A 27,748-nucleotide genomic window follows, 5' to 3' on the forward strand; every position below is an offset into this window, starting at 1 on the left:
CACACCGCAAGCCCCTGACCCCTTACCCGAGCATTTGGACCCATCCAGAGCCTCTTGAAATGGGGACGATATGGGGGCATGTGCGCTGTGAGGAAATGAACTGCCTGATCCTCATATGCAAGGTAGCAAGGAGAGGGGGGTGCTGGCCAGGGTGATGATCCTCGTGGAAGAGGGGTGAGCAGATGAGGATCTGTTCCTTGGTGATTTGAGAGATAATGAAGTTGCCCTCACCACCCCCTTGCCCCCACACCAGCAGTGTGCCTGCTGCCTTCCCTAGAGTATGACTTTGTTTGCATTTCTGTTTAACAGTTCTATGCCTTGTTGCTGCAGGAAATGTTAATTTCCCTTTGAGCTGTCAGAGGTGGAGGAAAAGATGGTCTCGCCAAAAACTCTGAAAGGCTCGAATGTGTCTAAAATCCGCCAAATTTACCTTAACCAACCTCATAAGAACAGTTTCTGCAAAAATCACATCAGGTGAGTGGTATATGTAGCTGGAAGAAGAGGAAGGTAGAAGAAGATGTGGTTCCCCCACAAAAAACCGACACATAGTGTGGATCAATTTATATGAATCTATGCTTCAGGCTATAATAGTTTTTCCAAACTTTGAGGAACATTAAATTCTTTTGTTCACTATGGAGAATAGAATTTGTTGTCATTTCACCTTCTATGCCCTCTCTCCAAGCAGTCACTTTTCCATGTTAATCTGCAGTATCATGCAGATCAACTGAAACCTCTCTCTCCACCCAAACCCCCTTCTCTCTCTCAGTATGAGGGGAACTGCAACTGCTTTCCAAGGAACCTTGCAAATATACTGAGTTCCCCATACCATTCTGTACTATGGAATTGAACTTTAGGTTTCTTAAGAGTTCCAATTCCCAACGGATTCACTGAGTTGAGTATTTACTGCAGAGATAAAAAGGGAACTAGTTCATGTATTTATGCATATATATACACGCAAACACACACACACTATATATAACTATATATGTAGTTTATATATATATAATATTTGGCCCTTATTATCCTTGAACTACAAGGCAGGTTTTGTTGTATTACTGTCTATTTCTATGTGAAATAGCCTTGCTTATCTTCTAACATATATCTAACTTGTCATATTTGTTAAGTTGTCTCATTTCATCAGAATGTAGGCCCATAAACATAGGGGTTTTGTGTTTTTTTTTTCCCCTGATGTTTTGCAAGTACTTAAAATATTCAATTATCAGTAAAATCAAAGATGGTGCTTTTTTCCACTTTCCCCTTTTAATATGTTTAGATAACTTGCTGTTTTCTGGCTTTTGATCTTTGGTTCTCCATGTCTACTATATTCACAATACTTAGTTCTTGAAATGAGGAAAAATGTTCTTCATTTATTTGGAGATTATTTCCAGGAAACCATGAACGTTTTCAAAAAAAGCAAAATGTATTTAAAAAATGGATCAGTATTTTATAATATTTAAGTCACATCTGAGTTTTGCATGAGTGTTTTTAGAGATCAGAAGGTTAACTGACCATAATACTTTTCTTTTCATCTACAGCACAACCAAGTACAACATGTGGCCATTTCTCCCTCGATTTTTGTATCTGCAGTTTCGCAAAGCTGCCAATGCCTTCTTCCTGTTCATTTCTATATTGCAGGTAACATTTCTGAATATGCTATTCGATTAAGATTTTTAAAGAGTAAAAAAATGTAAAAAGTTCATTTAGTTCAAATAGTTAATGCAGCGAATAAATTTAGGTGCTTTAAGATGAGAAACTCTCTTCACATGATAGTTGTTATTTGTGAGACACTGAATGTCCCTTTTCGAGTCTGAAAAACATACTGATGACCAATAGATGGAACTACAACTCGATAGCAAAAAGTACACTAATAGCCCAAACTAAAAATGGGCAAAAGACCTAAAGAGAAATTTCTCTGAAAAAGGTATATAAATGACCAACAAGTACAGGAAAAGGTGCTTGACATCACTAACCACCAGGGGAATGCAAATCAAAACAGATTTTGCCTCACACCTGTAGGATGGCTATTATTGGGGGGAAAAAGATAAGAAATGTTGTTATCGGTGGGAATGTAATTTTGATTGCAATTATTTTATAAATACCTAGAAATGAGATTACCAGATCATATGGTAGTTCATTTTTATATTTTTGGAGGCACCCCACTTTCTTAGTGTCTACATCATTTACATTCCCACCAATAGCACTCAAGTGTCCCATTTTTTTCCACTTCCTTGCCAACATTTCTTATCTTTTTTTGCTATTGAGTTATAGTTCCTTATATATTTTCATCAGATATAAGGGTTGAAAATGTTGCATAGGTTCCCTTTTCATTTTGTTGTTTCTTTTGCTATGCAGAAGCTTTTTAGTTTGAGGTAGTCCTACTGTCTATTTTTGCTCTCATTGCCTGTACTTTTGGTGTCATGTCCAAGACCAATTATAGAAGTTTTCCCTGTATTTTTTCTGTTAGGAATAAGCAGGAAATTTAGCTTTTCAAAAAAGCTAAGCTTAAGACTTTCTATAATATGGTTTATTCCTGTTTATTCAACTTTATTTTCATCATTTACAATTCAACCAGACAAGTGTCCTCACAATTCTTCAATTTTCTTCCTCTTACTATACTTTAGCTCATTCTACTCCCTGAATCTAGAAGGCACTGATTTAGCTATCTCCTACTCATATTCTTAAGGCATAACTGAAAATCATTCTCCTCCAAATTTCACCAAAAGCTGTAGTCCATGCTGATTTCTGCATTTTCTGAAGCTCTGTAGCAATGATCTGTACTATATAGTATAATTGGTTTTATTTCTCTTAGCAAACTATAAATTCCTTGCAACTAGAAACAGTTCTTTAGCAACTATTAAACATTGGTGTAAGAATTTAATAAACTTGTTCAGTTGCTCTTAAAACAGAAGATTTGGCTTCAGTAAATATTTATAGAGCCACATAGTGTGCATCAAAATTACACATTATGTAATTAAAGACTTCAAGGATGAGTTTATTAGACATAGTGCCTGCCCTTACAGATCTGGGAGTCTTAACATACATTATAAAGTATAAAGTGCTAGAGGAATTATGGCCTACTTCTGGCTTGAGAGTGAGTGGTTCAGGAAAAAAGCACTAAAAAAAGTGGCATTTGAACCAAAAGATTAGAAGAGAACGAGCTTAACCATAAGACTATGAAGGAAGAGAAGAAAGACTTTTGGGTATAGAGAAAAGAATAGCAAAGACATAAAAGTATTGGTTGCCTTTTATGAGGAGAACCAAGGGGAGAAGAGGACAAGGGTAAGAGATAGAATTTTCTCTGTGAACCTTTCAATATATTTTGAATTGTGAAAACATCAAGTATTAATTTTTTTGTAGGGCATGAAATGTTTTGAAAGTAGTAATAGAGTTTTTTGGAGCCTAAGTAGGATAGAAAAGAAGCTAAAACTTAGCATCAGCTGCAGCCAGGTGTGTGTTACACTAGAAGCTTGGACTTTATTCTAGAGATATTGAGAAGACAGTGGCAGTGAAGCAACCAGGTCAATTAGTCTTAACTGAGGAAAAGAGAGGGGTATGGGAACGGCCAGTGCGTGTGTGTGTGTGTGTGTGTGTGTGTGTGTGTGTGTGTGTGTGTGTAAGGGGGGCACTGCAAAGACAGGGAGAAGAAGGACATATAGAAAAGTTATTTCAAAGGCAGATTCAGTTCATGGCATAAAGAGTCCTAAGTTCCCCCTTTTCTTCCTCTAGTACATAGATTCCTTTAAAAGAACACTTACAGGAGGTATTGGGAATTTCAAAACACATACAATTTCATCACACTATTCCAAGAAACTAAGCAAGCAAGAAATACTAAGGTAGCATAGAGAGTAGACACAGGCCCAAGTCTGAAGTATTGGCCTAAGAACTTGTCTAAATCTAGAAAATTAAAGGTCCAATGTAGAACTTCACCTACACTTGCGTTCATCAAAAAAGTATAGCCTCACTTTCAATTGCTTCAGGTTCCATACTTTCAACAATTGGGGTTAGCCCTAGAGCACTGTCCACAGATAATTTGTACCTAGGTAGGAGTCATTATTCTTCTATGCCTCCAAAAATTTTCTACTCTGCCTCAAAAAGAAGATTCAGTTAAGACTGCTGACCTTCAGGAATTAACTCTTTTGAAAATACGCTATTTTAGACGTTTAAATCTTGGATTATTCCCTTCAAAACAGAGTGAATGTATCCTATTAGAAAAGCTACATAATGTCTAAAATGTAATTAAGTAGTTGTACTGGCGACTTTTCCATAATATTAGTGACACACTCAAGGGACGATTTGGATATGCCAGTCTCCTTCCCCTTTTTATGTGATGTCCCTATTGTTTTTCTTTCCGGGGAAGTGCTATTAGCAGTGTGACTTTCAGTGGAAGCAAAATATAATAAGGATTTATCATAAAATTAATAGAGTAACTCTGATTGTTTTGCAGCAAATTCCAGATGTGTCTCCAACAGGAAAATATACAACTCTGGTTCCTTTGATGATTATTCTTACAATATCAGCCATCAAAGAAATTATAGAAGATTATGTAAGCTCACTGTTAGTAGAATGCTCTCAAGATTACTGGCTTGAATGTATGTTATATTTGTTGCTGTTTTCTCCAGGTGGTTGGTTGAAACTGGTATAATTTTTTAATCTATAGTTGGTGTGATGAGTAACTTCAAGTTTTGAGGTTTTAATATATATATGTAATTTAAAGATAAAGTTCTATATTTAATAAAATTTATGTAGTATTTTTATATAATGTATTTATATATTTTTATTAGCCAAATATATATTGCTAGCAGGACTTAAAAAACTATTATTAAGAATTTTATCGTAAGAACAATGATAGTTTCTTTGGGAATGTAATCCAACCAGAGATGAAAATTCTAACTGGCTAAAAGGATGTGCACATAAACTGTGCCTGGCTTAATTTCTCCCTTCCCCTCATTACAGGTACAATTTCACATGGGCCTGCTGATTTCAATAGTTAAGAGAAAGATGAGAGATATTTAGTATTGTTTTCAGTTTGTTCTGACTGTACCAGCTCCTCACTCACAGTCCTAGTGCTCATTTACCAAAATGGCTAGCTATTATTATCCACAAGTTTTCTGCCTGACTCCTACCATTTCATTACAGCACATGATCAGTAAAATCTGTTCAGTTGCTAACCTTTTGATTGGTTTAGACTATAAAAGAAATTTCCAAACTTAATCAAAAGCTTTCAGAGAAGTAGGTGCAAAGTTCAAAATTGCTAATCATGTATTTTAACCAAATATACTCATTTTAAGCAAAATATAACATGCTAACATTTCCAGTAGCACTTTACTGTGTCACAGACATTGTGTGTGTGTATGTGTGTATATATATATATATATATATATGTACTGTAAGTATGCTTATGCGTGTGTATTCATTTAAATTGAATCACACACAGGCTTGTCCTGAGAAGGCTGCATTAGTAAGAGGCAGAGCTGGGAGATCAAGGGAGGTAAGCTAGCTGCAGATGCCACAGGCTTAACTACTTTTCTATACTGCTTAATCTCAATAAATTCACAAATATTCACCAGTTTTAAGGGCTTAAACAAAACTGAAATCAATCATAGCCAAAGAAGACTTTACAAGTACTGTCTTGATTCGTAAACCTACTATGACTTGTATTATGACTTGAATTATTCATTTTGCACTTTTGATGTAAAGAATTTTTTTTCTACAACAGAAACGACATATGGCAGACAAATTAGTTAACACAAAGAGAACAATAGGTAAGATATTAGATTGAACTTTTATCCCCCTTCCCTATAAGAATTATCTGAATTCACCAAGTAGATACATGGAATATATTTTATTATTTGAAAAGACATAGAAGCAAAGAATAAAAAAATAGAAGGAAACTCAGTTTCCCTATGTTAGAATCAATAATTCATTAGAATAAAATAAATGATAATATTAGGAAGGATGGACTATTCAGGATATGAAGAATTCTTATGTTCATTAAAAAGATCTGGGTGTTACATATTCTCAGTCTTAGTTTTGATATGTGCTATATTAATTACTGATTAAAATATATATTTAGCTTCTTCTCAGGTTACTAGCAAGTATTTATATTTATATTTAAAAATTGATTTCCATTTTGTTACAATACTATGTAAATTTCAGAAACACAACAACTTTATACCTCAATATATGTATATATACGTCACCAAAGTTTTAATGCCATCACCATCAAATTAGCCTCCCTTTTATGCAATATGGAGGCAGTTTCATCCAGTCACTGCCTTTCGTTGGGAATGGCCAACTTGGGCATAAAGTCCTTGTTGTCCCATCTCCTCTGTGACTAGATCAGTTTCCCATGTGAGCACAAGGCCCATGCTCCCAGGTCCTACTTCTGGACTGAACTTCTGGTTTTTGCAGCTGGCCATGGCTTAGCTCTCCTCTCAGACATTCTTAGCTGAGGACAGAGAGGGGACTCGTCCTGTCATGCAGACACCTAAAAAACTCCCTGGGACTCAGTGTCTAATCACAGCACCCAACCTCACCAGGGAGCATAAATCTTCACTTTTTTTATGGAGCTCACTAGAGTCCTGGAGACATGGGTGACCCCGATGTCTTAGCCCTCCACCTTCTTGGTCCACTGACTGCATGGCCACAGCTATGGCCACAGTTTCAACTCCCCTCTTCCAGTTCTGACAATTCCATAAGCCTCTGTCTTCCAACCTTAAACCCACGCAGATGCGTGGGTCAATCAGGTGTCCTTCAGTGATAAGCAGATGTGAAATTGTATGAGAAATTCACATTGTATGGTAAGCTTATATTGTATGACAAGTTACGTGCTATCTGTTTTCTGGTTGTGCCTTCAAGAAAGGTTTTTCTATAGTTATATATTCCACCATGTCTGTGACTTCAATCCCTCAGCCAGTACTTTAGCATGTTATGGCTAACTGTTTTCTCCTAGGACTGGAAGTGCCCTAATACATGTAGTCTCTATGTATCTGTCTGTTCATCATTCTGTGTCTTTCTATACATCTTTATATTATGTTATGATGCATTTTCTACATATTACTTTATTTTGTTGTAATGCATATTAAATCAGTTTATATATCCTTCCGGTTTATATAAAGGTTAAATCAACAAAGATAAAAATTTATAAAGAAACACATTTAGTATTTAGAAAAAGGTTTTTTAAAGTTATTTTTTTTGTTTTTTTAAAATAAATTTTATTTTTATATTCCCCATACAATTGCAACCCCCTTATTTTGACCCCAATCCCTCCCCTCCCCGCCCCCTACCCCCCATAGAGTGTCTCTGGTTCATAGTTGTTTGTTGATTTTGATTTTCACTTTCTTATAGTTATTCATTTTCCTGGTCTCTTATTTAAGTTTTCTAGATTCCTGCTATGAGTGAGACCATCCGGTATTTTTCATTTTCTTTCTGGCTTATTTCGCTGAGCATGATCCCTTCCAGCGCCATCCATGTTGCTGCAAATTGCATGTGTTTATCTTTTTTGAATGCTGAGTAATATTCCATGGTGTATATGTACCACATCTTCTTGATCCAGTCATCTATTTTTGGGCATTTGGGTTGTTTCCAAAGCTTAGCTATTGCAAATAGTGCTGCTATAAACATAGGGATGCAGGTGTTCTTTGGAATTGATGTTTCTGTGTCCTTTGGGTAAATACCTAGGAGTGGAATTGCTGGATCATATGGAAGCTCTATGTTTAGTGGGTCTGGAAATCTCCACACAGCTCTCCATAGTGGTTGGACCAGTTTGCATACCCACCAACAGTGCAGAAGAGTTCCTTTATCTCCACAACCTCACCAACATTTGTTGTTGCTAGTTTTTTTAATATGTGCCATTCTCACTGGTGTAAGATGGTATCTCATGGTAGTTTTGATTTGCATTTCCCTGATTACAAGTGATGTTGAACACTTTTTCATCTGCCTGTTGGCCATTTGCATTTCCTCTTCAGAGAAGTTTCTTTTTAGCTCTTCTGCCCATTTTTGACTGGATTATTTTCTTTGTTGTTGTTGAGTCTCATCAGCTCTTTGCAGATTTTTGCGATCAGTCCTTTATCATTAGTGTTGTGTGCAAAAATGTTCTCCCAGTTGGTGGGGTTTCTCTTTGTTTTTGTTATTGTCTCTTTTGCTGTGCTGAAGCTCTTTAATTTGATGTCGTCCCAGCTGTTTATCTTTGCCTTCACTATCACTGCTTTGGGTGATGTGTCTGTAAAGATGTCTTTGAGGTGAATATCACGTAGTGATATGGTTTCAGGTCTTAGGTCTAGTTCTTTAATCCATTTTGAGTTGATTTTTGTGTATGGTGTGAGGTAGTTGTCAAACTTCATTCTTTTGCATATAGCGACCCAGTTTTCCCAGTACCATTTATTGAACAAACTTTTTAAAGTTATTTTTGAACTTCACCTAATGCAATAGTAAGAGTTAATATATAGCTACTTCTATTTCAGTGTTAAGACATCAGACATGGAAAATGATTATGTGGCGAGAGGTAAGAATGTTTTTTTTTTAACTTTTAATATAGTAACAAGCACCTCCAACATATAAAGTTACAGATTTTTATCTGTGAAACACATCTTCAGGAACCATCATCCCATTTTATAAATGAGGAAGTGGAGGATCAAAGAGTAAGTATTTTGCATGAAGTCACACAGGAAGTTATGAAAATAGGATTTGAACTTGCCTATGTATACCTAATGTGTCTTTGTGTTACATCTGTGTAACTGCAGGGAATGTTTAGAGGCAATGCTTTATAAACTTGCTCAGGTTACAGGACAACCTCCATATGTCAAATACCTCAGGGGATGCTGTCATCCAAATTTACCCTTGGGATAAAAGTTAAAAGAATACTGGGACTACATAGTGACTTTGTCCTCAGTAATAATTAATTGCTGTTGTAAATTTAGATATGAGAATGTTTTGATTTCTAAGTATCATCACTATTAACCCCCCACTCCAAATTTAAAACAGTTGAGTCAACAATGATTGCATTTTACTCCTCTCATTGGAACTTAGAGAAAGAAACCAGTCCTAGTGGCTGAATTTCAGAGAAAAGGGTTCAGTGAATGTCAGAAGTATAAGGCTTCCATGGGGGGGGGCTTCTTACTGAGTAGAGGGGATATCGGAATTGTGTTCAAATTTACCCCAATCCCTTCCACTAGAAGAACAATCTAAGCAGCCAAAGCCCACAACCTAGCTTTTTTTGTCCCTCTGTGCCATTTCTATGCCACCTGCATGTATATCCAAATGGAGCACTGTAAACATTGGGTGCTTATAAAAGGAAAAGGGGGCTAACTTTGGATCCTGTAGACAAAGAAGAAAAAAGAAGTTTGTAAGATGTGATGGTAATGGCTGTCCTTTAGGGTAATGACTGCCTGCTATTGAGTCTGTGGGTACATAATTTCCACATCAATATTATTTCTGGAGGAAAATTTAGTTTGAATTGAAATTTCAACTTACCTTATTCTAGTCTTTTTTAGACCTTGCTGTAAGCTAGTTGTTTATGTCAGTTATAAGTACTTTATTATTCACTACATTGTGAACTTTGGATAAATTGTTAATACTACATTGTCAATCTTTTTCCCTCCTCCTTGTTGCACTTCTACATTTGTAAATACACAGTATAATCTTTAAGGTTCTCTCCTCACTTTGATCATTAATCTGTTGCTCAATTAAGGTAGAAATGAACTATAAATAAAAATATGGCTCCTTGTTCTCTTTGTCCTCAGTAAGCTATTATGATTTTTTCAATATAGGCCCAGAAATTGGTTTAGGAAAGAATTTGGACACCCTGCTTCTAGTTGTCCAGGAAGGGCTTGCCAGTCTGAGTTATGTCCTGAATACTTAACACACTGTAAATGCTGAGGTTGTTTGTTAAAGAATATATTCAGAAGAAGAAACTATCAAAAGCTTATATATTACTCTCCCCATGTACTATTCCTAATATTTCTATCATTTTTTCTTCACTATGGTAAATACTGGGAATTCATGAGAGAGAGAGAGAGAGAGACACTAGCAGAGGCAAACAGACCATTAGGCAAGCAATTACATGAGTGTATAAACAGCACATCACCACAACAATAAGACTACAAATATGTGTGTTTGGATTTCTCAGCCTTAACACTTTACATTTTGGGCCAGATACTTCTTTGTTGTGGGGGACTATGCTATCTATTATGAAATGATTAGCAGCATTCCTACACACTCTTAATGCCATTCTCTAAAACCCCTACAGTTGTGACAACCGAAGATGTCTCCAGATATTGCTAAGTCTTCTGGTAGGAGGAGAGAAAAAATAGCTATGGGTTAAGTACAGCGGTTTAGAGGAACAAACAGAAAAAAAATGTTCTAATGTAGTTGAAATTTATTAGGATGGTGCAAGGAGTTTCATATTGTACTTTTCTTGAGAATATTTGACACATTTTGCCTCCATTTGCTACTGAAATGTATGCCTCTGTGTTCTCCTGGTTTTAAAAGGTAATTGTGGGTGACATTGTGAAGACCACAAATGGGCATTTCCTTCCTGCAGACATGGTCCTGATTTCTTCCAGGTTAGTTGTTAGTAGGCATTTAAGGAACTTCTATTGAGTTAGAAATTTTTTGTTTGTTTCCTTTTGCCTTTGACTTTTTTTTTTTACATCGCTGTGCATTTTTGTACAGTATTTGCTTTCTCCCCTCAAGTGTAGTCCTTGTATTTCTCCTACCACCATAGTCTTATGAACCATCACCATTAGAAATTTTAAGAAAACCAAAGGCTTTCTCCATCCTGCACTCATTTAAATATTCTTTTCTCTATATTGTAGGCCAGTGGCTACAAACTTTTTCTATAAAGGGAACAATAGCAAATATTTTCAGCTTTGTGGCTGTGTAGCCAGTATTACAATTCTGCCTTTGTAATACTGGAGCAGCCTTGGGAAACATGTTAACAAACGGGTACAACTGTGTTTTGTAAAATTTTATTTATACAAATAGCTAGGGGCCGGATTTGGCCCATGGGCCACAGTTTCAGACTCCTATTCTATGCTCTTATTATCTTTAATTTCTGTGGACTTAATTTCTCCTATACTAACTCTTAGATTAATTTCATCCTTTCTACAATAGCTATAGGCATTCAACTAATCTAAAACATTTTACATTTATTCTTTTGTTTTTTCTCATGGCAATTAAGGATTTTTATTCTATAATCACTCAATGATTAGTGATTTTTTTTCAGTATCATTGAGTTTGTATTAAGCCCAAATTTCAAAAAATAAACAATTATTTGTATGGAACTATATTGCTTTATTCACCTACTGCTGAGGAGGAAACTTCCACAGAGGCTCCCTATAGGAGATGTTTCTTTCCAATGAGGTCACACATGACCAGCTCCACCTATGCTCTATGCTAGGCTCCCTGGGGAGCTCAACTGACCCCTCCCTTATATGTTCTGTAAGTAAGATGGCATTACGGGGTATCAGTGGGTAGAATGACCATTGTAATGAACACAGATTCATTTATATGTATGACAAACCTGTTTCCTAGATCAAGTCATAATTATCTCAAAGGGGTCAAAAATGTCCTGACTTATAGACATATGTTACTTTGGAGCATGTAGCAATTTCTTGGAAAGAGACATGAATTAGTTAGCTATTCTCCAAGCTTTTGCAAAAATACCAACACTAATTCCTTTTTTTAAAATTCAAGAATATGTTAAGATATTGAAACATCATTTTATTAAATTATTCCTGCTATTTTATCATTCCCACAAAGGTTAACTAAGTTTGTCTCTGTTTTAAGTATATATCTAAATTCATTAAGCTCACAGTCTTTTATTTAATGCTTCACTAGATTTTGCTTGTAATTTTAATGGTTTGAATATAGATTACTGACTTTAAGCTGCAAGTGAAAACAGCATTATCATATAAAGGTTTTAAGTCTGTTGAGGCTGTTGGATTGTAAAAGGAAAATGAGTATTGATGCCTACTGTGGTCATTTTCAGTCTCATACTTGGTTTTCTTGCAAGGTAGAAGAGAATCATCATCTTTCTGATGACCAATGTTTTCCAGTGTAGAAATAACTCCAAAAGCATTTTTTCTAGTTTCTCTATAGATATTTGGGGAATAAAGCAGATAGTACATCACCTTCAAAGAACCCAAACAGCAACCCTAAGTTTGCCACATCATCTAGGCCTCTTATTTCTTTATTTATTTTTACTAATGAAGGACCATTGTTTCGCATTTTTGTTAATATTTTGAAAATATAGGATTTCTCTCCTTAGGTATGGTAGTCGTAGCTCTCCACCACCAAAGCAGCCATAGTCCATAGTTCTCCACCATAGTCTGTTGTGCTCACCAATCCCCCTACCCACCCCTCTTCTCCCCTCTTGGATGCCTCAGATTTATGGGATTGGTTTTTTAGTTTGGCTTTATTTGACCCTAGGCTTGGTTTCTCTATATTCCACGTATAAGTGACACCATCTGTTATTTATCTTTCTCCTTCTGGCTTATTTCATTTGGTATAATCCCTTCCAGCTCCATTTGTGTTGCTGCAAATGGCATGTATTTATCTTTCTTGATTGCTGAGTAGTGTTCCATTGTCTATATACAGCACATCTTCTTGATCCACTCATCTGTTTTTGGTAGGTCTCTTATTTCTAAATGCCTTTCTAAATGGGCTATAAATAAATTCAAAACCCACTCCTCATCAATTCCAACATTAATAGGGCATGTTTTGAAGTAAGAAGATAGATTTTCTGTTACAGTTAAGTAGATTTAAGTCCACATATAAATGTATGCAAGCATGTTGTAATTTTATTTTATTTTTTACATCATTTATCATTTTTAAACAATATTTGCTTCTCCCCCACCCCCTCAGGTGTAGTCCCCATAGAGTTTCCTTCCCCAATGCACCCGTGCACCATCACCTCAGTCCCCTGTGCTCCTCCCTCCCTCCCTCTGATCCCTCTCCCTCCTCCTCCCCTGCAGGATGTCTCTGATGTATAATTATCTGTTCTTGCTTTGTTGTGCTTTGTACTGTTATTATTTTTTTACACTGATGTTTTATTTGGTTCCCCTATATTCCTGCTATAAGTGAAACCATCTGATATTTTTCTTTTTCCTTCTGGCTTATTTCACTGAGCATAATTCCTTCTAGTTCCATCCATGTTGCTGCGAATGGCATGAGTTTATCTCTTTTGATTGCTGAGTAATAGTCCATTGTGTATATATAACACATTTTCTTGATTCAGTCATCTATTTGGGGGCATTTGGGTTGTTTCATGTTGTTATAATTTTAAATCTTGTTTGTTGGTGACATCTTCTGCCTGTGCATTGGGTTGGCTCATGTGTGCTGTTCTTCTTCTCCAATAGGTGGCACCATGACTTCAGTTTTAGGTTTCTCCTTTCAATGTTAGGTCTATGGTTGGGGAGTGTATAACCAGGAATGGCTTAAGTGTCACAGTTGTGAGGTGGGAGGAAGGGTGAGACTTTAAGTTGTATGAGCTAATTATATATGTTGGAAATTAACCCCTTGTCTGATGTGTGATGTGCAAAATCTCCCTTTATTTGTTTTTGTGATGGTTTCTTTTGATTTCTAAAGTTATTTTAGTAGGAATCCCACTTGCTCATTTTAGTTTTGTTTTCCTTGCCATTGTGGTTGTGTCCCTCAATACAACTCTAATGTTCTGGAGTGTGTGAATTATGTTTCCTTTTATGTATTGATATTTTATGGTTTCAAGTCTTATATACACATCTTTTATCCATTTTTAATTTTTGTGGATGGAGTAAGGATCTAGTTTCTTTCTTTCTTTCTTTCTTTCTTTCTTTTTCTTTTTTTCTTTTTTTGCTATGTGACTGTACAAGTTTCCCAGCACCATTTTTAAAGGGGCTCTCCTTTTTTCATTGCATAGTCACAGTCTTTTGTCAACAATTAACTGTTGATGTCAGTGTGGGTTTATTTCTGGGCTCTCTATTCTTTGGAGACTACAATAAACCCATTTTAGAACTCAGAGTTGATGCTGGTCTTTTCTGAACTACATAACATCTCCTGTTCATCCTCAGTTATTTCATTCTTGGGGGCTAAAGACTAATCACACAGGTTTTTTAAACAATATTTGCTTCCCCCCACCCCCCAGGTGTAGTCCCCATAGAGTTTCCTTCACCAATGCACCCGTGCACCATCACCTCAGTCCCCTGGGCTCCTCCCTCCCTCCCTTTAATCACTCTCCTTCTTCCTCCCCTGCAGTATGTCTCTGACTTATAATTGTCTGTTTTTGCTTTGTTGTGTTTTGTACTGTTATTATTTGGGGGGACTAAAGACTAATCACACTGCTAATGTCTCTTGGCAAAGTAATTGCAATAATCCTTTCATATCTGAAGAACTATTACTGATGCAGGTAACATTTCGTAGTTACCATTATTGGGAAATTAATGTGTTGGAAAGATATTAATTCAATGTTATTTGCTTTATTTCTCATAGTGAACCCCACTCAACATGCTATGTTGAAACATCTAATTTAGATGGAGAGACAAACCTAAAAATCCGGCAGGTAAAGACACTATTTTTTATCCCAATCTTACAGCAACACTCACAATGTTAAGGTTTGTCAGGTATCATTTGGTTTCCTCACAAAGAAAATCTCTCAACACTATTGAATGAATTTAATTTATTCCCATCAGATATTTAGAGGTACTTTTTAAATATATATAATAAGCAGGAACTAGGTGATCAAGTCACTATTTCTTTCCCATGTACATTTTTTCAATTGTATTTTTTAAACGGTGGTAACTTGGTTTACAACACTGTATATAATTTAAGGGTATAGGTTCACATCTCTTCCGGTGTATGTTAACTGACAGCATGATACCTATCAGCAAAGTGCCCATACTCCTCCATCATGTGAATGTCACTACTGTGAGGAAAAAAAATCCTATAAAATTAAGTCATAAAAAATAACAAAGCTGTATAAGTGTTGTTTTGAGGCTATTTCTATTAGAGCTTTGGTGATAAAGCTACTGTCATGGTTAAGTAAACTGAAAAAGGGCTGCAAATGAGCAGTGAATGATCTTACATACCTGAGTTTTAATTTATTTTTGTTGAGGTAAACAGGTTTACAACACTGTATATGATTCAGATATATGTTACCATATGACACATAAATCCAAGGCATCCACGAGTCTTCTAGTCCATTAAGAATTTTTTAAACTACCATTTGAATTTCAGTTTGACTTTGTGATTACATGGAAGAGGTCATTTTCCAATTAACTTTTTAATAATGGAGAACTATATTGATCCTAAGATAATTCAATCTTTGTTTTATTAACTTGCTTCAGTAATCAAACTTTTACATTTACTAGTCACATGTCTGTTTTCTATTTTTTTTTTGCAAATTTTAATTTGATTGAAATGAAAAAGAACTCTTTAGAAATCATTAAAGTAATACATCATATTTATAAAAACAAATAAATAATACAGAAACTTAATCTATTTTACTCTCTTCAGCTTCCAAATTCCATCTTTAACCCTAATGCTAATTATTATTAATAATTTCATGGAACCTTCTTGATTTTTAAAAATGCAGTTACAGACTTCTGTTTCTGGGAATATGGACTAGACATACCTTTCTCTATTTTTTCTGTTAAGTACAACCAAATACATTGGGCATTATATAGGGAATGTAAGAAGACTGAATGACAAAAGAAGCCAGATGGCAGAACTTGGAACCCAGGGAACAACATGGTGGTGAGTTCCCTGGGGTTGCCTTTTGCAGAAGAAGCCAGGAACCCAGAAAGACCAATAGATACATGCATGCACACACATACACATACACCAACAAAAGCCTTCTTTTTCTAGTCAAAGGACTAAAAAAGGAGCAGGCTCAGAAGACTGGAAAATTTGAGACAATGGCCACTTTACTTCTGTCAATAATGGCCACTCTTACCCATGCCAAAAAAAGATTAAGCAGGAAGTTTACACTTTCACCTTTATCAGGCCATAATGAGGTATCCCTTTTCCTCCATGAGGGTAGCGTCAGAGAAGTCCACATAGAAAGCCAGGACTTTCATTCCATAACAAGGATGGTAATATGGTAATGAAGCCCTCCCCTCTTTTCACAGTGTCAGTGGAGACCATGTGGACAGCAGTAACAAGCTACTCCAACCCCGTCAGTTCAGGAATGTATCAATGGAGGCCTGCAGGGATAATACCCAAATTGCCCAAGTTTTACCGGAAGGTCACTCATCACCCCTAAACCTAGGAGGATCTCAAACTCAATGAGAAAAAGATGACACGTTGATAGCAACACCAAGATAACAGTGTTGTTAGAATTATCTGACAGAGATTTTAAAAGCAACATCATAAAAATGTTTCAATGAGCAATCGCAAAGATGTTTAAAACATGAAAATGCAGAAAGTTTCAGCAAAGAAATAGAAGATATAAAGAAGAACCAAATGGAAATTTTTGAACTTAAAATACAAGAACTGAAATATAAAACTCAAGGGATAGTCTCAACAGCATTATAGAAGAGATAAAATAGACTCAGTGAATTGAAAGATACAATAATAGAAATCAGCTAATTTGAAAAACAGAGGCAACAGATTGGGGAAAAAAGTGAAAAGAGCCTCAGGGAGTTGTGGGAATATAACCGAAGAGTTAATATTCATGTCATAAGATCTTGGAGGGAACAGTGAATGAAAGTTATGAAAGTTATGAAAGTTCTTCATAAAAAGTTATATGGGGCCTCCCTGGTGGCGCAGCGGTTGAGCGCTAGGTTGCGAAGCTGCCCACAGCCTCTGCAGCGCTGGTTCAATTCCCGGCTGCTCCCCGGCCACCGGAGGAGGGTCCCACATGGCGCGCAGACCTCTCCTGCCGCCCGCTGCTCCCCTCAGCAGTGTACTTCGGTCCTTCTGCCTACTCTGCTCCCCGCTCTGGTGAATTCTCTTACCCTCCCTTGCCCAGTGTTTGTATAAATAAATAAATATTTTTAAAAAAGTTATATGAAGAAAAAATGTATTTGTTAAGTCATATCCTTCAAGGGGAAACTAAAGTATTTTTAAAGGAAGGAAAACTAAGAATTTGTTATCAGAATACCTACTCTAAAAGAATGTCTAAAGAAGGCATTCAAATGGAAAGCAATAAAATAGACCATAAGGAAAGAGGGGAAAAATGATAAGTAAAAATAATCTTAAGTACAATAGACGTTAATTCTCTTGAGTTTCTAAATTATGTTTGATGTTTGAAGCAAACATTATAAAACTATGTGATGTGGTTCTAGGTTACACAGAGAAAATATTTAAGATATTTTTTATATCGAGGAAGGTAAAGTAACATCAAAGGAAGCAATGCTTTTATATTTTATTCAAACTTGTAAAATGACTGTGAAAATATTTGTATAAATGCTGAGAGCAACCACTAAAATAGCATATACAGAAACAAAGGTAAACAATGAAAGAACACCATCAATAAATCAAAATGTTCAAATAACACAGGAAGGCAGGAAGAGGAAATCAGAACAAAATCCAGCTTGTGACTTCCCAGAATACCTCCTGTCAGTGCCTGTCTGAACAGGTGAGGTCCCAGATTCTTGCCAGAAAAGTACAAGAGCTGCCCCAGTTTTCACAGTCTTCCAGGAGCCCCCTCCAACTTCTGCAGAGACCAGTAAGATGCAAGACCAGAAAGAAGAGAGAAGCCATTGCCAGTAGAAGCCCCACCTACAGTAGCTGGGTCCCAAAGCAAATAACGGGAAGAAGAAGAAACCCAAGAAATGGCCACATGAGTCAGTGGGAATAATCATCACACAGAATAAAACTTTGAATCCAATTTCAAAGACATTGAAGAAATGCTCCTCCTATTAGATACAGAGTTTAAAACTGTATGATAAAGAAATGGAAGAATACCAAGAAAATGTCAAAAAATGAATGTCCTTAGAAATAAAATCAGCAAGTAGAAAATATAATGTTGGTGATTCAGGGTACAGAAGAGAAATACAGAAGATGAAAAATCTAGGAGCAAGTAATGGGAAATAGAACTGACCAAATAGTATTGTGAGGGATTAGGAAAAGGTAAGGACGAAGAGGGAAAAGTACAATGGACTATGGTGTTGAACTATGGGTGATCTGGTGGTGGGTGCACCACGGTGGCAATACCTGATGTGGATATCCTAATATTATCTCAATTTAAAAAGATAATAAATTAATCTTTATTTTAAAAAGCAACAAAATCCAGAGGATAGTCAATAATTAAATGTATATTATCTTGATATATATTTTAAAATATTGGATTAGAAAACATGACCCAACTAGATGTTGTCTACATGAAATTCACTTCAAATATAATGGTACAGGCTGGTTACATGTAAAACAATGGAAAGATTTATATTAAGCACAGATTAATCAAAATAAATCATTTTATAATCATATAAAGTAGACTTCAAAGCAAATAAAAATACCAGAGACAGAGAGGAACATTTTAAAACATATGATAAAAAAGTCAATTCATCTAGAAGAATAGCAATACTGATTTTTATGCATTAAAAAGTGTAAAATTTATGTGAAAATGTGCAAAATATGTGACACTAAAACTGATTGAACTGAGGGCCTCCCCAGTGGTGCAGCGGTTGAGTGCTGGGTTGCGAAGCTGCTCGCAGCCTCTGCAGCGCCAGTTTGATCCCCGGCTGTTCCCCGGCGACCAGAGGAGGGTCCCACATGGCGCGCAGACCTCTCCTGCCGCCCGCTGCTCCCCTCAGCAGTGTATTTCGTCAGTCTGCCTGTTCTGTTCCCCGCTCTGGCTCTGGTGAATTCTCTCACCTTCCCACGCTTCTGACTGTACCCAGTGCTTGTATAAATAAATAAAATAAATAAATAAAAATAAATCTTTAAAAAAAAACTGATTGAACTGAAAGGAGAAATATACAAATAATTCTAATAGGAAACTTCAACAATTCTCTCACATAACAGAATATTTTAGGACAATACCAATGACAAAAGGATATACAAAATTTGCAAGTGATCGTGGAGCATGCCCCAAGACAGAAAATATCAATGTTCTCAAATAAACCTCACAAAATTCACTGAAATAATAGAGATTGTATTCTCCAACTACAATGGAATAAAGCTGGAAATCAATAACAATGATAATATGAAAGCATCTTGAGATAAATTGATTTAGTCTTAGTAAGAATAAAGAAATTGAATCAATGATTTAAAAACTCCCCCTAAAAGAAATACCTAGACCCTGGTTGTTTCACTGGAGAACTCTACCAAACATGTAAAGAAAAAATTAAAACCTATTATGCAGAATATTTTCCATAAAACAGAAGTGGATCAAATCCTTCTCAATTCATCTTATAAAGCTAGTATTACTCTGATACTCAATCCAGACAAAGATAGTACAAAACCAATAATTAAAAATCAAAAACAAACTACAGACTAATGTTCTCCCTTGAATTGTACGAGGACTATAACCAAGATGAAAATGCATACGTTGTACAAAAATGAAAAATGATGTAAAAAAATACAAAATTTGAAAACCAAAAATTAAAAAAAAAGTGCTAGTAAACAGAATTGCAATATATGAAGAACCTTCCAGGAATGGAAAGTTGGTTTAATAATGAAAATCAATCCTGGTATTCCATCACATTAACAGATTAAGGGGGGGGGAATCAAATGATTTTAGCAATCCATCATGAAATGTATTTAACAAAATGCAATGTCAATCCATGATAAAAAAAATCACAGAAATATAGATAAAAGAACCTTGTCAATTTAGCAAAGAATGTCTTTAAAAGCAACTTACAATCAACATATTACTGATGAAAAACTAAATATAGTTCTCCTAAGACTGGCAACAAAACAAGCATGTCTATTCAACATAGTTACACAACAAAGGATGGCAAGGATGTGGAGAGATTGGATCACTCATACATTGTGGATGGAATATAAAATGGTAGAGCCAGTTGGAATACATTTTGTTAATTTTGTGTATAATTAAACCTTTAACTATCAGATGGTCCAGCAATTGCACTGCTGGGCATTTATTTCAGAGAAATGAGAATGTTCACACAAAAACCTTTACACAAATGTTTATGGATAACCAGATGTTCTCTAGTGGATGAGTATTTAAACTGTTATATCAATACTTAATTTTGTTTATTGATCCTATATCCAGCCCTCTTACTAAACTCTCAGATATTTTTATGATTTTTAAGTCAAGCACATAGGCTTTTTCAGGTAGTAAATCCTTTCTCTAACAGTTGGGTCATTTCCCTTCCAACATTAATAATACCTCATTTTTTCCACTTTTCTCAAAGCAATCCCTAGGAACTCCAGAGCAGCTGAAAGTAATTGATAGTGCCTAGTCTCTTCTCTCAGAATGCTGTGGAAATGCTTCTAATAATTTACAGTGAAGTTTGACAGTTGCTTTTGTTTCTGGTAGCTCTCTTTTACCAAATTTGGTGAATTTCCTTATCTTTAGAGTGCTACATTTTTTTAGGATGAATATTAAATCTTTTACTAATTTTTCTTAGCCTCTATTGCTATATGGTAATACTATTTCTCTTGTTTCTCTTCAGTTAAAATATCACTTTTGAGCTTGTGTTTCTGGTTTCATTGGTAATATATATTTTCTTCTTTTGAGAAATATTTGTTCATGTTGTTTGTTCATTTTTCTATTGGGATATTTTAGTTTCTTATTGATATATAGGATTTTAAAATATATTTTTCATAGTGATTGTCAATTGTATGCATTGCAAATGTATTCTCCCAATTAATAACTTGCTGTTATGCTTTCTTTAAAGTATCTTTTGAGGAACAGAAGTTTATTCCCAACTGTTTCAATGTAGGTTTCTGAGTGTCAAAACTTCTAAGACCTTGTATGAATGACTGAAATGAAATGTATTAAACTCATATTTGTTATTTGGAACTATATAACATTGTAGATTTAATGGTCTTTAATTTCACTACTTAAATATCCATTAAGTTCCTGTATCTTGTATTAGTAAGATTGATGAAATTTGATACTTTCTATCCTGGAGATGATTTGTCTTTTCTTTTTGGAAGGCTGAGATCTTTTTATTGTAATTACCATTCTCTAGATCCACAGTTCTCAAAGTGTGATCCCAGGACCAGCATCTCCATCCTCTTGGAGGTTTAGAAATGCAAATTATGATACCCCACTCCAAACACTGAATAAAATAATGTTTGGGATATATCCCAGCAATCTGTATTTTAATAATAGGGCCTCTACAGAAATGTGATGCATACAAAAGTCTGAAATCACTGTCCTAGATCCTTTTTACTCAAAATGTTCACAGCTTAGCATCATCAGCTAAGACATAAATGTATGAAACCCTACATGATATTTGGATATAGTGATTACACTTTCAAAAATGTATTTTTGTATAGCGATGGTGAAAGCTGAACTTTCCTATTTCTGTGAATGTTATTAAAATTATTTCTACAATGTTGATGTGGGAAAGTTTTCTACCAAAGTTTAAAGTCTAAATGTATATTGTTTATTATCTGGTAAGTACAATACATTGACTTTCATAATCTTTTATTAAGTAATAAAAGCACTGAACTTTGCCATTAAAATTATTTTCCTTTGACATTATTTTGTAGGCTTTGTTAGAAACAGCTGAAATGAAAACAGAAAAGCAATTGTCAAACCTGTATGGAAAAATAATATGTGAAGGTCCTAATCGTCACTTTAATAGCTTCATTGGAACCTTGTACCTAAGTGGTAAAAGGTATCATCTTTCCCTTCTCAAACATTTCTTCTTCTTTTCTGGAATATAGAATGTGGCAGTTCTTGTTCTCTCAATAACATTTTAAAATAATATACTATACTTTTTTTTAAAACAGTTTATTTTATTTTATTTTATTTTCCCATGTTCCTTTATTCTCTTCTAGAATTTAATGGAAAGTTTGGTGTCTGTCTTGATATCTATAACACTATAAAATATTTTTTATACTAATTTTTTATTTTTTTACATCACTGTTCATTTTTAAACAATACTTGCTGCCCCCCACCCCCTCAGGTGTAGTCCCTATTTTCCTTCCCCAATGCGCCCGTGCGTCATCACCTCAGTCCCCTGTGCTCCTCCCTCCCTCCCTCTGATCCCTCTCCTTCCTCCTCCCCTGCAGGATGTCTCTGATTTATAATTATTCTTTTTTGCTTTGTTGTGTTTTGTACTGTAATTATTTTTTTTACATTGATGTCTTATTTGGTCTCCCTATATTGGAGCTGTAAGTGAAACCATCTGATATTTTTCTTTTTCCTTCTGGCTTATTTCACTGAGCATAATTCTTTCTAGCTCCACCCACGTTGCTGCAAATGGCATGAGTTAATCTTTTTGGATTGTTGAATAATATTCCACTGTGTATATATGCTATATCTTCTTGATCCAGTCATCTATTTTGGGGCATTTGGGTTGTTTCCAGGTTTTACCTATTGTAAACAGTGCTGCAATAAACATAGGTGTACAGGTGTTCTTTTGAATCAATGTTTTTGTGTCCATTGGGTAGATTCCTAGTAGTGGAATTGCCGGGTCGTATGGTAGCTCCATTTATGGTAGACTGAGGAACCTCCAGACAGCTTTCCATAGTGGTTGGACCAGTTTGCACTCCCACCAGCAATGTAGGAGAGTTCCTTTTTCACCACATCCTCGCCAACATTTGTTGTTTCTTGTTTTTTTTTTTTCTTCGCTATGTGCCATTCTTACTGGTGTAAGGTGGTATCCCAATGTGGTAAAACAACATACTTTTTATTATTTTGCTTGATTTTGAAACATTCTGAGGCACCAATGTAATTGTTAAAAGAAAAATCTTAAATACAAATGGAAAGTGTAAGTTATTTTATTTCAATTGTATTAATTTTTAATTAATGCTTTTTTTTTTAGCCCTATTCCAATTGGACCTGACCAGATTTTGCTAAGAGGTACTCGGCTTAAAAATACTGAGTGGATCCTTGGTTTAGTTGTTTACTCTGGGTTCGAAACCAAACTGATGCAGGTAAAATTATATTGATGACAAATAGTATTGCTTCTAGATTTTCCTTTCTGCTTTTGGGAAGTGAGGGGGTTTGTATATATCTCTTGAATTTAAGAAGCTTGTTTTTATTTGTTCTATTTATTAACATTGAAATATGTTTTATGTGGTTTCATTTCATTTTCTGTTTTATATGGTTTCCATTCATGATACTATCATTATTTTTGGCCAGAATGACATTAGAAGTTCTATGTAAGACATGGTTATCATGTACCATTTTCTCAGTTGTTATCTTTAGAGAATCCCTCAGGACATTTTGTTTTGTACTAGAGATTTCCTGAAAATTTATTATTAATGAGAAGTAGCTTGACAGTCTGCCCAGTTTCCAAATTGCTAAAACCCAGCACTGGGCTTTGACTGTTTCTTCAACTGATAGCTCTTTAGCACCTATTTACTATCAGACACTGTGCTAAAACCTTGGCAACAAGGCCTGATTCCTGTTCTTGTTACTTATCATGTGTGACGGTAGATAGTCAAGGCAATGCAGTACCTTAACAAGGAGGGCTAAGTCTAGGAAGCCAGGTATATACATAGGAGTCCCATCCAACCTCCATTGAGGCTATGTGGAAAGTGGCTTATACACTGAGACTTGAAGGCTCAGGAAAATAGATGGAAATGTGAAGGGAATAGGAAGATAATACAGAAGGGGAAGCAGGTAAGAGACCCTTAGGCCAAGTGTATGTCATGTGTCTATAGGACACTCGATGAGTCAACTCAGTATGGCTGGAGCAGATGGCAGAGAAGAAAACAAGGCGTGGTGTGAAAATAACCATAAAAGTTGGGCCCACATCACTGAGGAACTTGGTACATTTTTAACTAAGCTATAGTCAGCTCAGTAACATACTACTTGTATTTCCTTCCCCATTCTCTGTCTTGCTTTCCTTTTCCTCTTATACTTCCTGTCCTGGCATTATTCTATCCTGAAATAATGCACTAGATTTTCCTCAGATTCTCTTTTCTAAGGAACCCAGGCTCAAACAATGATTTCAGCACAAGTTCACCCACAAATAGAAGTTCCGATTTGGACGGTGAACCAAGATCGACTGAGATTCCACGACGTGTGATTCAATTGTGAAAATGCGTTCCTCTTAAACAGGACATGATTTTTGCATCCAATTATCTTTAAATAATGCTGTTGTACTACTTAATGATTTCATGGCAGCATTATATATCAGCTAAGATTTCAATCCCTAATATAACTTTAAACATTCTGCAGCTCATGGTAAAGTTCATCCTCCTCTGTGACATCATTTCATGAATCTAGATCATCGCGAGAGTTATTATACTCTTGACACAGCTGACTGTATCACTGGAATAACAAAAATCTCAAAGACAGGTTTTTCATGCCTTTGGGAATAGTAAATGTAAATATTTACTTACCAAATGATTTTAAAGCCCACAAATTTAGCCAAAAATTATTGTATATTGCACAGCAGTCGAAGCCATTACTTGTAGAAGTTAAACAAGGAGAGGAAATAACATAATTTGTTTTGAATGTATACATGTATAAATATATGTGGATCTATTTATAATTATAATGATGTCCTCGTCTATGCTTAATACAGTTACCCCTAGGATATTTTTTTCATCTTATATATTTCTATGCTTTGTAAGAAACTTGAGCATTTTGGATTCCTAACTCTATTTTCATAACTTGAAAATTGAGCATTTGTATTTGTACATTTTAATTACAGTATGGAAATGGTAAATATAATCTGATAAAATATGATTGAAAAGGTGTGTGAGAGTGTGAGTGTGTGTGTAGCTAATGTTGCAATAAACCTCTTCAGGCAGTTAGGCAGAAATTTATGGACAAATCTGAACTTTACCATTTAAAATGCCCTGTGTATCCTTAACCCCAGCAATTGCTTCTGTAAAATCTGCATGTGTTAGAGCAATATGGTACTGATAATATCTTGAATATTTTCCCAACAGGCTCAGATGAAAGTTATCTTTCCTTGATTTTTTAAACTGGAAGTAATTTGATAACTACAAGTGGGAAAGGCCACACATTAGTGAGGTCCTTTGTTTGTTTGTTTGCCTATACAGAAGATCATCTAGACTGTCAGATTTACCACATTTGGTTTTGTAAGCACCCTAGGACTTTAAGATGATAGATCTACCATGTGAATATGCTTTCTATGAATTAGTAAATGATGCTTCCGAGGACTGTAGTAGAAAAGCCACGTTCATTCAACAATGTGGCATACTTTTAATCTATTAGTCATTTGGAAAAACCTGTACTTTTCAATTGCTGGAATGTTTGACCTCTAGCCATCAAAAAGTTTAAACACTATCATTCCTTTATTTATTTGTGTATGTTTTTGGCGTGTGTGTGTGCGTGCACATGCATACTGTTGTACAGAATTCAGTTCAATCTCCTCTCAAGAGATCAGAAGTTGAGAAAGTGACCAATGAGCAGATCCTGGTGTTGTTCCGGCTACTTGTGCTCATGTCCTTGGTAAGCACTGCAGGAGCCATACTCTGGAATAAAAAGCATGGAGAAGGCAGTTGGTACATCCAGATGAAGGGTAAGTACCACAGGGGCAAAAGAACCTTCCATTTTGCCAAGAATGGTTGTTTTTTCTTTTTGGGAAACTGAGGATTAATGAGATTTAGAAATAGAAGGTTTCCTTCTTAAGATATTTTAGAGATTGTTTTGCTAATCTCACATAATCCTGATACTACAGAATAAAGGAGAGTGTAACATTATTAAAATGTCTATCCTACCAAAAGCAATATACAGATTCAACACTATTCCAATAAAAATCTCAATGACATTCTTCAAAGAAATAGAACAAATACTGATGAAATTCATATGGAACCACAAAAAACCACGAATAGCCAAAGCCCTACTGATGAAAACAAAGGAGAAAGGAGGCATCACACTTCCAAACTTCAAGCTATACTACAAAGCCATAATAATTAAAACAGTTTGGTATTGGAACAAAAACAGACACACAGACCAATGGAATCGAATAGAGAGTCCAGAAATAAAACCGCACGTATATGGACAACTGATCTTTGACAAAGGAGCAAAGAATATGCAATGGAACATGGACAGTTTGTTCAATAAATGGTGCTGGGAAAACTGGACCACCACACGCAAAAAAATGAAACTAGACCACTACCTCTCACCTTGCACAAAAATCAACTCAAAATGGATAAAAGAACTGGACATAAGACCTGAAACCATAAAATATATAGAATAAAATATAGGTAAAACACTACAAGACATACATTGCAATGACATCTTTAAAGACTCATCACCCAAAGCAAAGATAGTCAAGGAAAAGATAAACACCTGGGATTACATCAAATGGAAAAGCTTCTGCACAGCCAAAGAGACATTAACCAAAACAGAGAGACACCCCCTGATTGGGAAAAAATCTTTGCACCCCAGTCAACTGATAAGGGACTGATCACAAAGATATACAAAGAATTCACAGGACTCAACAAAAACAAACAATTCAGTCAAGAAATGGGCAGAAGAACTTAAAAGACATTTCTCCAAAGAGGAAATGCAAATGGCCAACAGGCATATGAAAAAATGTTCAACATCCCTTATAATTAGAGAAATGCAAATCAAAACCACACTGAGATACCACCTTACACCAGTAAGAATGGCACATACCAAAAAACAAGCAACAAATGTTGGCGAGGATGTGGTGAAAAAGGAACTCTCCTACATTGCTGGTGGGAGTGCAAACTGGTCCAGCCACTAAGGAAAGCTGTCTGGAGTTTCCTCGGTCTACTGAAAATGGAGCTACCATACGACCCGGCAATTCCACTCCTAGGGACCTACCCAAAGGACACAAAAACATTGAGTCAAAAGAATAAACGAGATCGGGAGTCAGGCAGATGCAGGAGATTCTGTCTGATATACCTGCACCCAGTCTCTGACTCTTCCTCAGTGATTAGAACTAGGGCAAGGTGTTTTTATTTCTCTGAACCTTATTTCATTCATTTGAAAAAGGGGATAATAACTGCCTCCTTTGATTAGTATATAGCTTCCTGTACAATGAACAGCCCCAAGAAAATGAGGACAAGGGGTACAAAGGGGACTCAGTGGTCAAACTGACCTTTAGCAAAGATTCAATGAGGTAAATTGGTGTTTGATGCTAGAAGCTCAGCTTTTTAAAAAATGTCTTTCCATGTTTGCAGAGTAAACTATTATACATATTTCTGCCTTTTTAAGTCCACTACCTGAGGATTTTATATTTCTCTAACTTTGCTTGAGAGAACCTTTTTGGGAGTATTTTAGAATTAAAGAAACCAAAATATAGCTTCGTTGATAGGATCAAAAATTGAGAATTCATTCTGATGCAATCTGAGTTTTTAGATATTATGCATCCAGTTTTGAGTTCAGTCTAAGAAGTTTTTTTTAAAAGTAAGCAGGATTTAAAATTGCTTATTTAATGTATCATGTTATTTTGAAATAAAAGCTTACAAAAGTCTCTCATATGTTGATGTTTCAAGTTCTGCACTTCATACAAATGATCTTTTCTTCCCTTCCCTTCTCAATCAGATTTCTTGAAATAAGAGATAACGCACACCACTTCCATTTCCTTACCTATTGTTTACTCTTGGGTCCATTGTCCATTGTCTATTTCTGCCAGTCTATTGAATTGTTGCTCATGGTTAGGAATAAATCCTTAATTGCCAAACCCAGTGGACATTTTTATATTGCTATTTGGTTGGGTCTCTGCCATCTTTG

General features: G+C 35.6%; 1 protein-coding gene across 1 annotated transcript in view; it reads left to right on the plus strand.

Annotated features, from left to right (window-relative positions):
- The first annotated feature begins 311 nt into the window (after nt 1–311).
- The window catches only part of LOC119258514 (phospholipid-transporting ATPase IB-like), a 136,753-nt gene continuing 109,316 nt past the window's right edge, over nt 312–27,748 (plus strand). The window contains exons 1-10 of the mRNA XM_037526806.1: nt 312–474; nt 1,536–1,635; nt 4,445–4,543; nt 5,717–5,762; nt 8,463–8,503; nt 10,489–10,562; nt 14,467–14,536; nt 21,604–21,731; nt 22,884–22,995; nt 25,397–25,562. Coding sequence (XP_037382703.1) covers nt 374–474; nt 1,536–1,635; nt 4,445–4,543; nt 5,717–5,762; nt 8,463–8,503; nt 10,489–10,562; nt 14,467–14,536; nt 21,604–21,731; nt 22,884–22,995; nt 25,397–25,562 — 937 coding nt within the window. The 5' untranslated portion in view covers nt 312–373. The remainder of the gene's footprint in view (nt 475–1,535; nt 1,636–4,444; nt 4,544–5,716; nt 5,763–8,462; nt 8,504–10,488; nt 10,563–14,466; nt 14,537–21,603; nt 21,732–22,883; nt 22,996–25,396; nt 25,563–27,748) is intronic.

The sequence above is a fragment of the Talpa occidentalis genome, unplaced genomic scaffold (genome assembly GCF_014898055.3).
Source record: "Talpa occidentalis isolate TD23 unplaced genomic scaffold, MPIMG_talOcc4v2.1 talOcc4.5, whole genome shotgun sequence".
NCBI classification, from domain to species: Eukaryota; Metazoa; Chordata; class Mammalia; order Eulipotyphla; family Talpidae; genus Talpa; species Talpa occidentalis.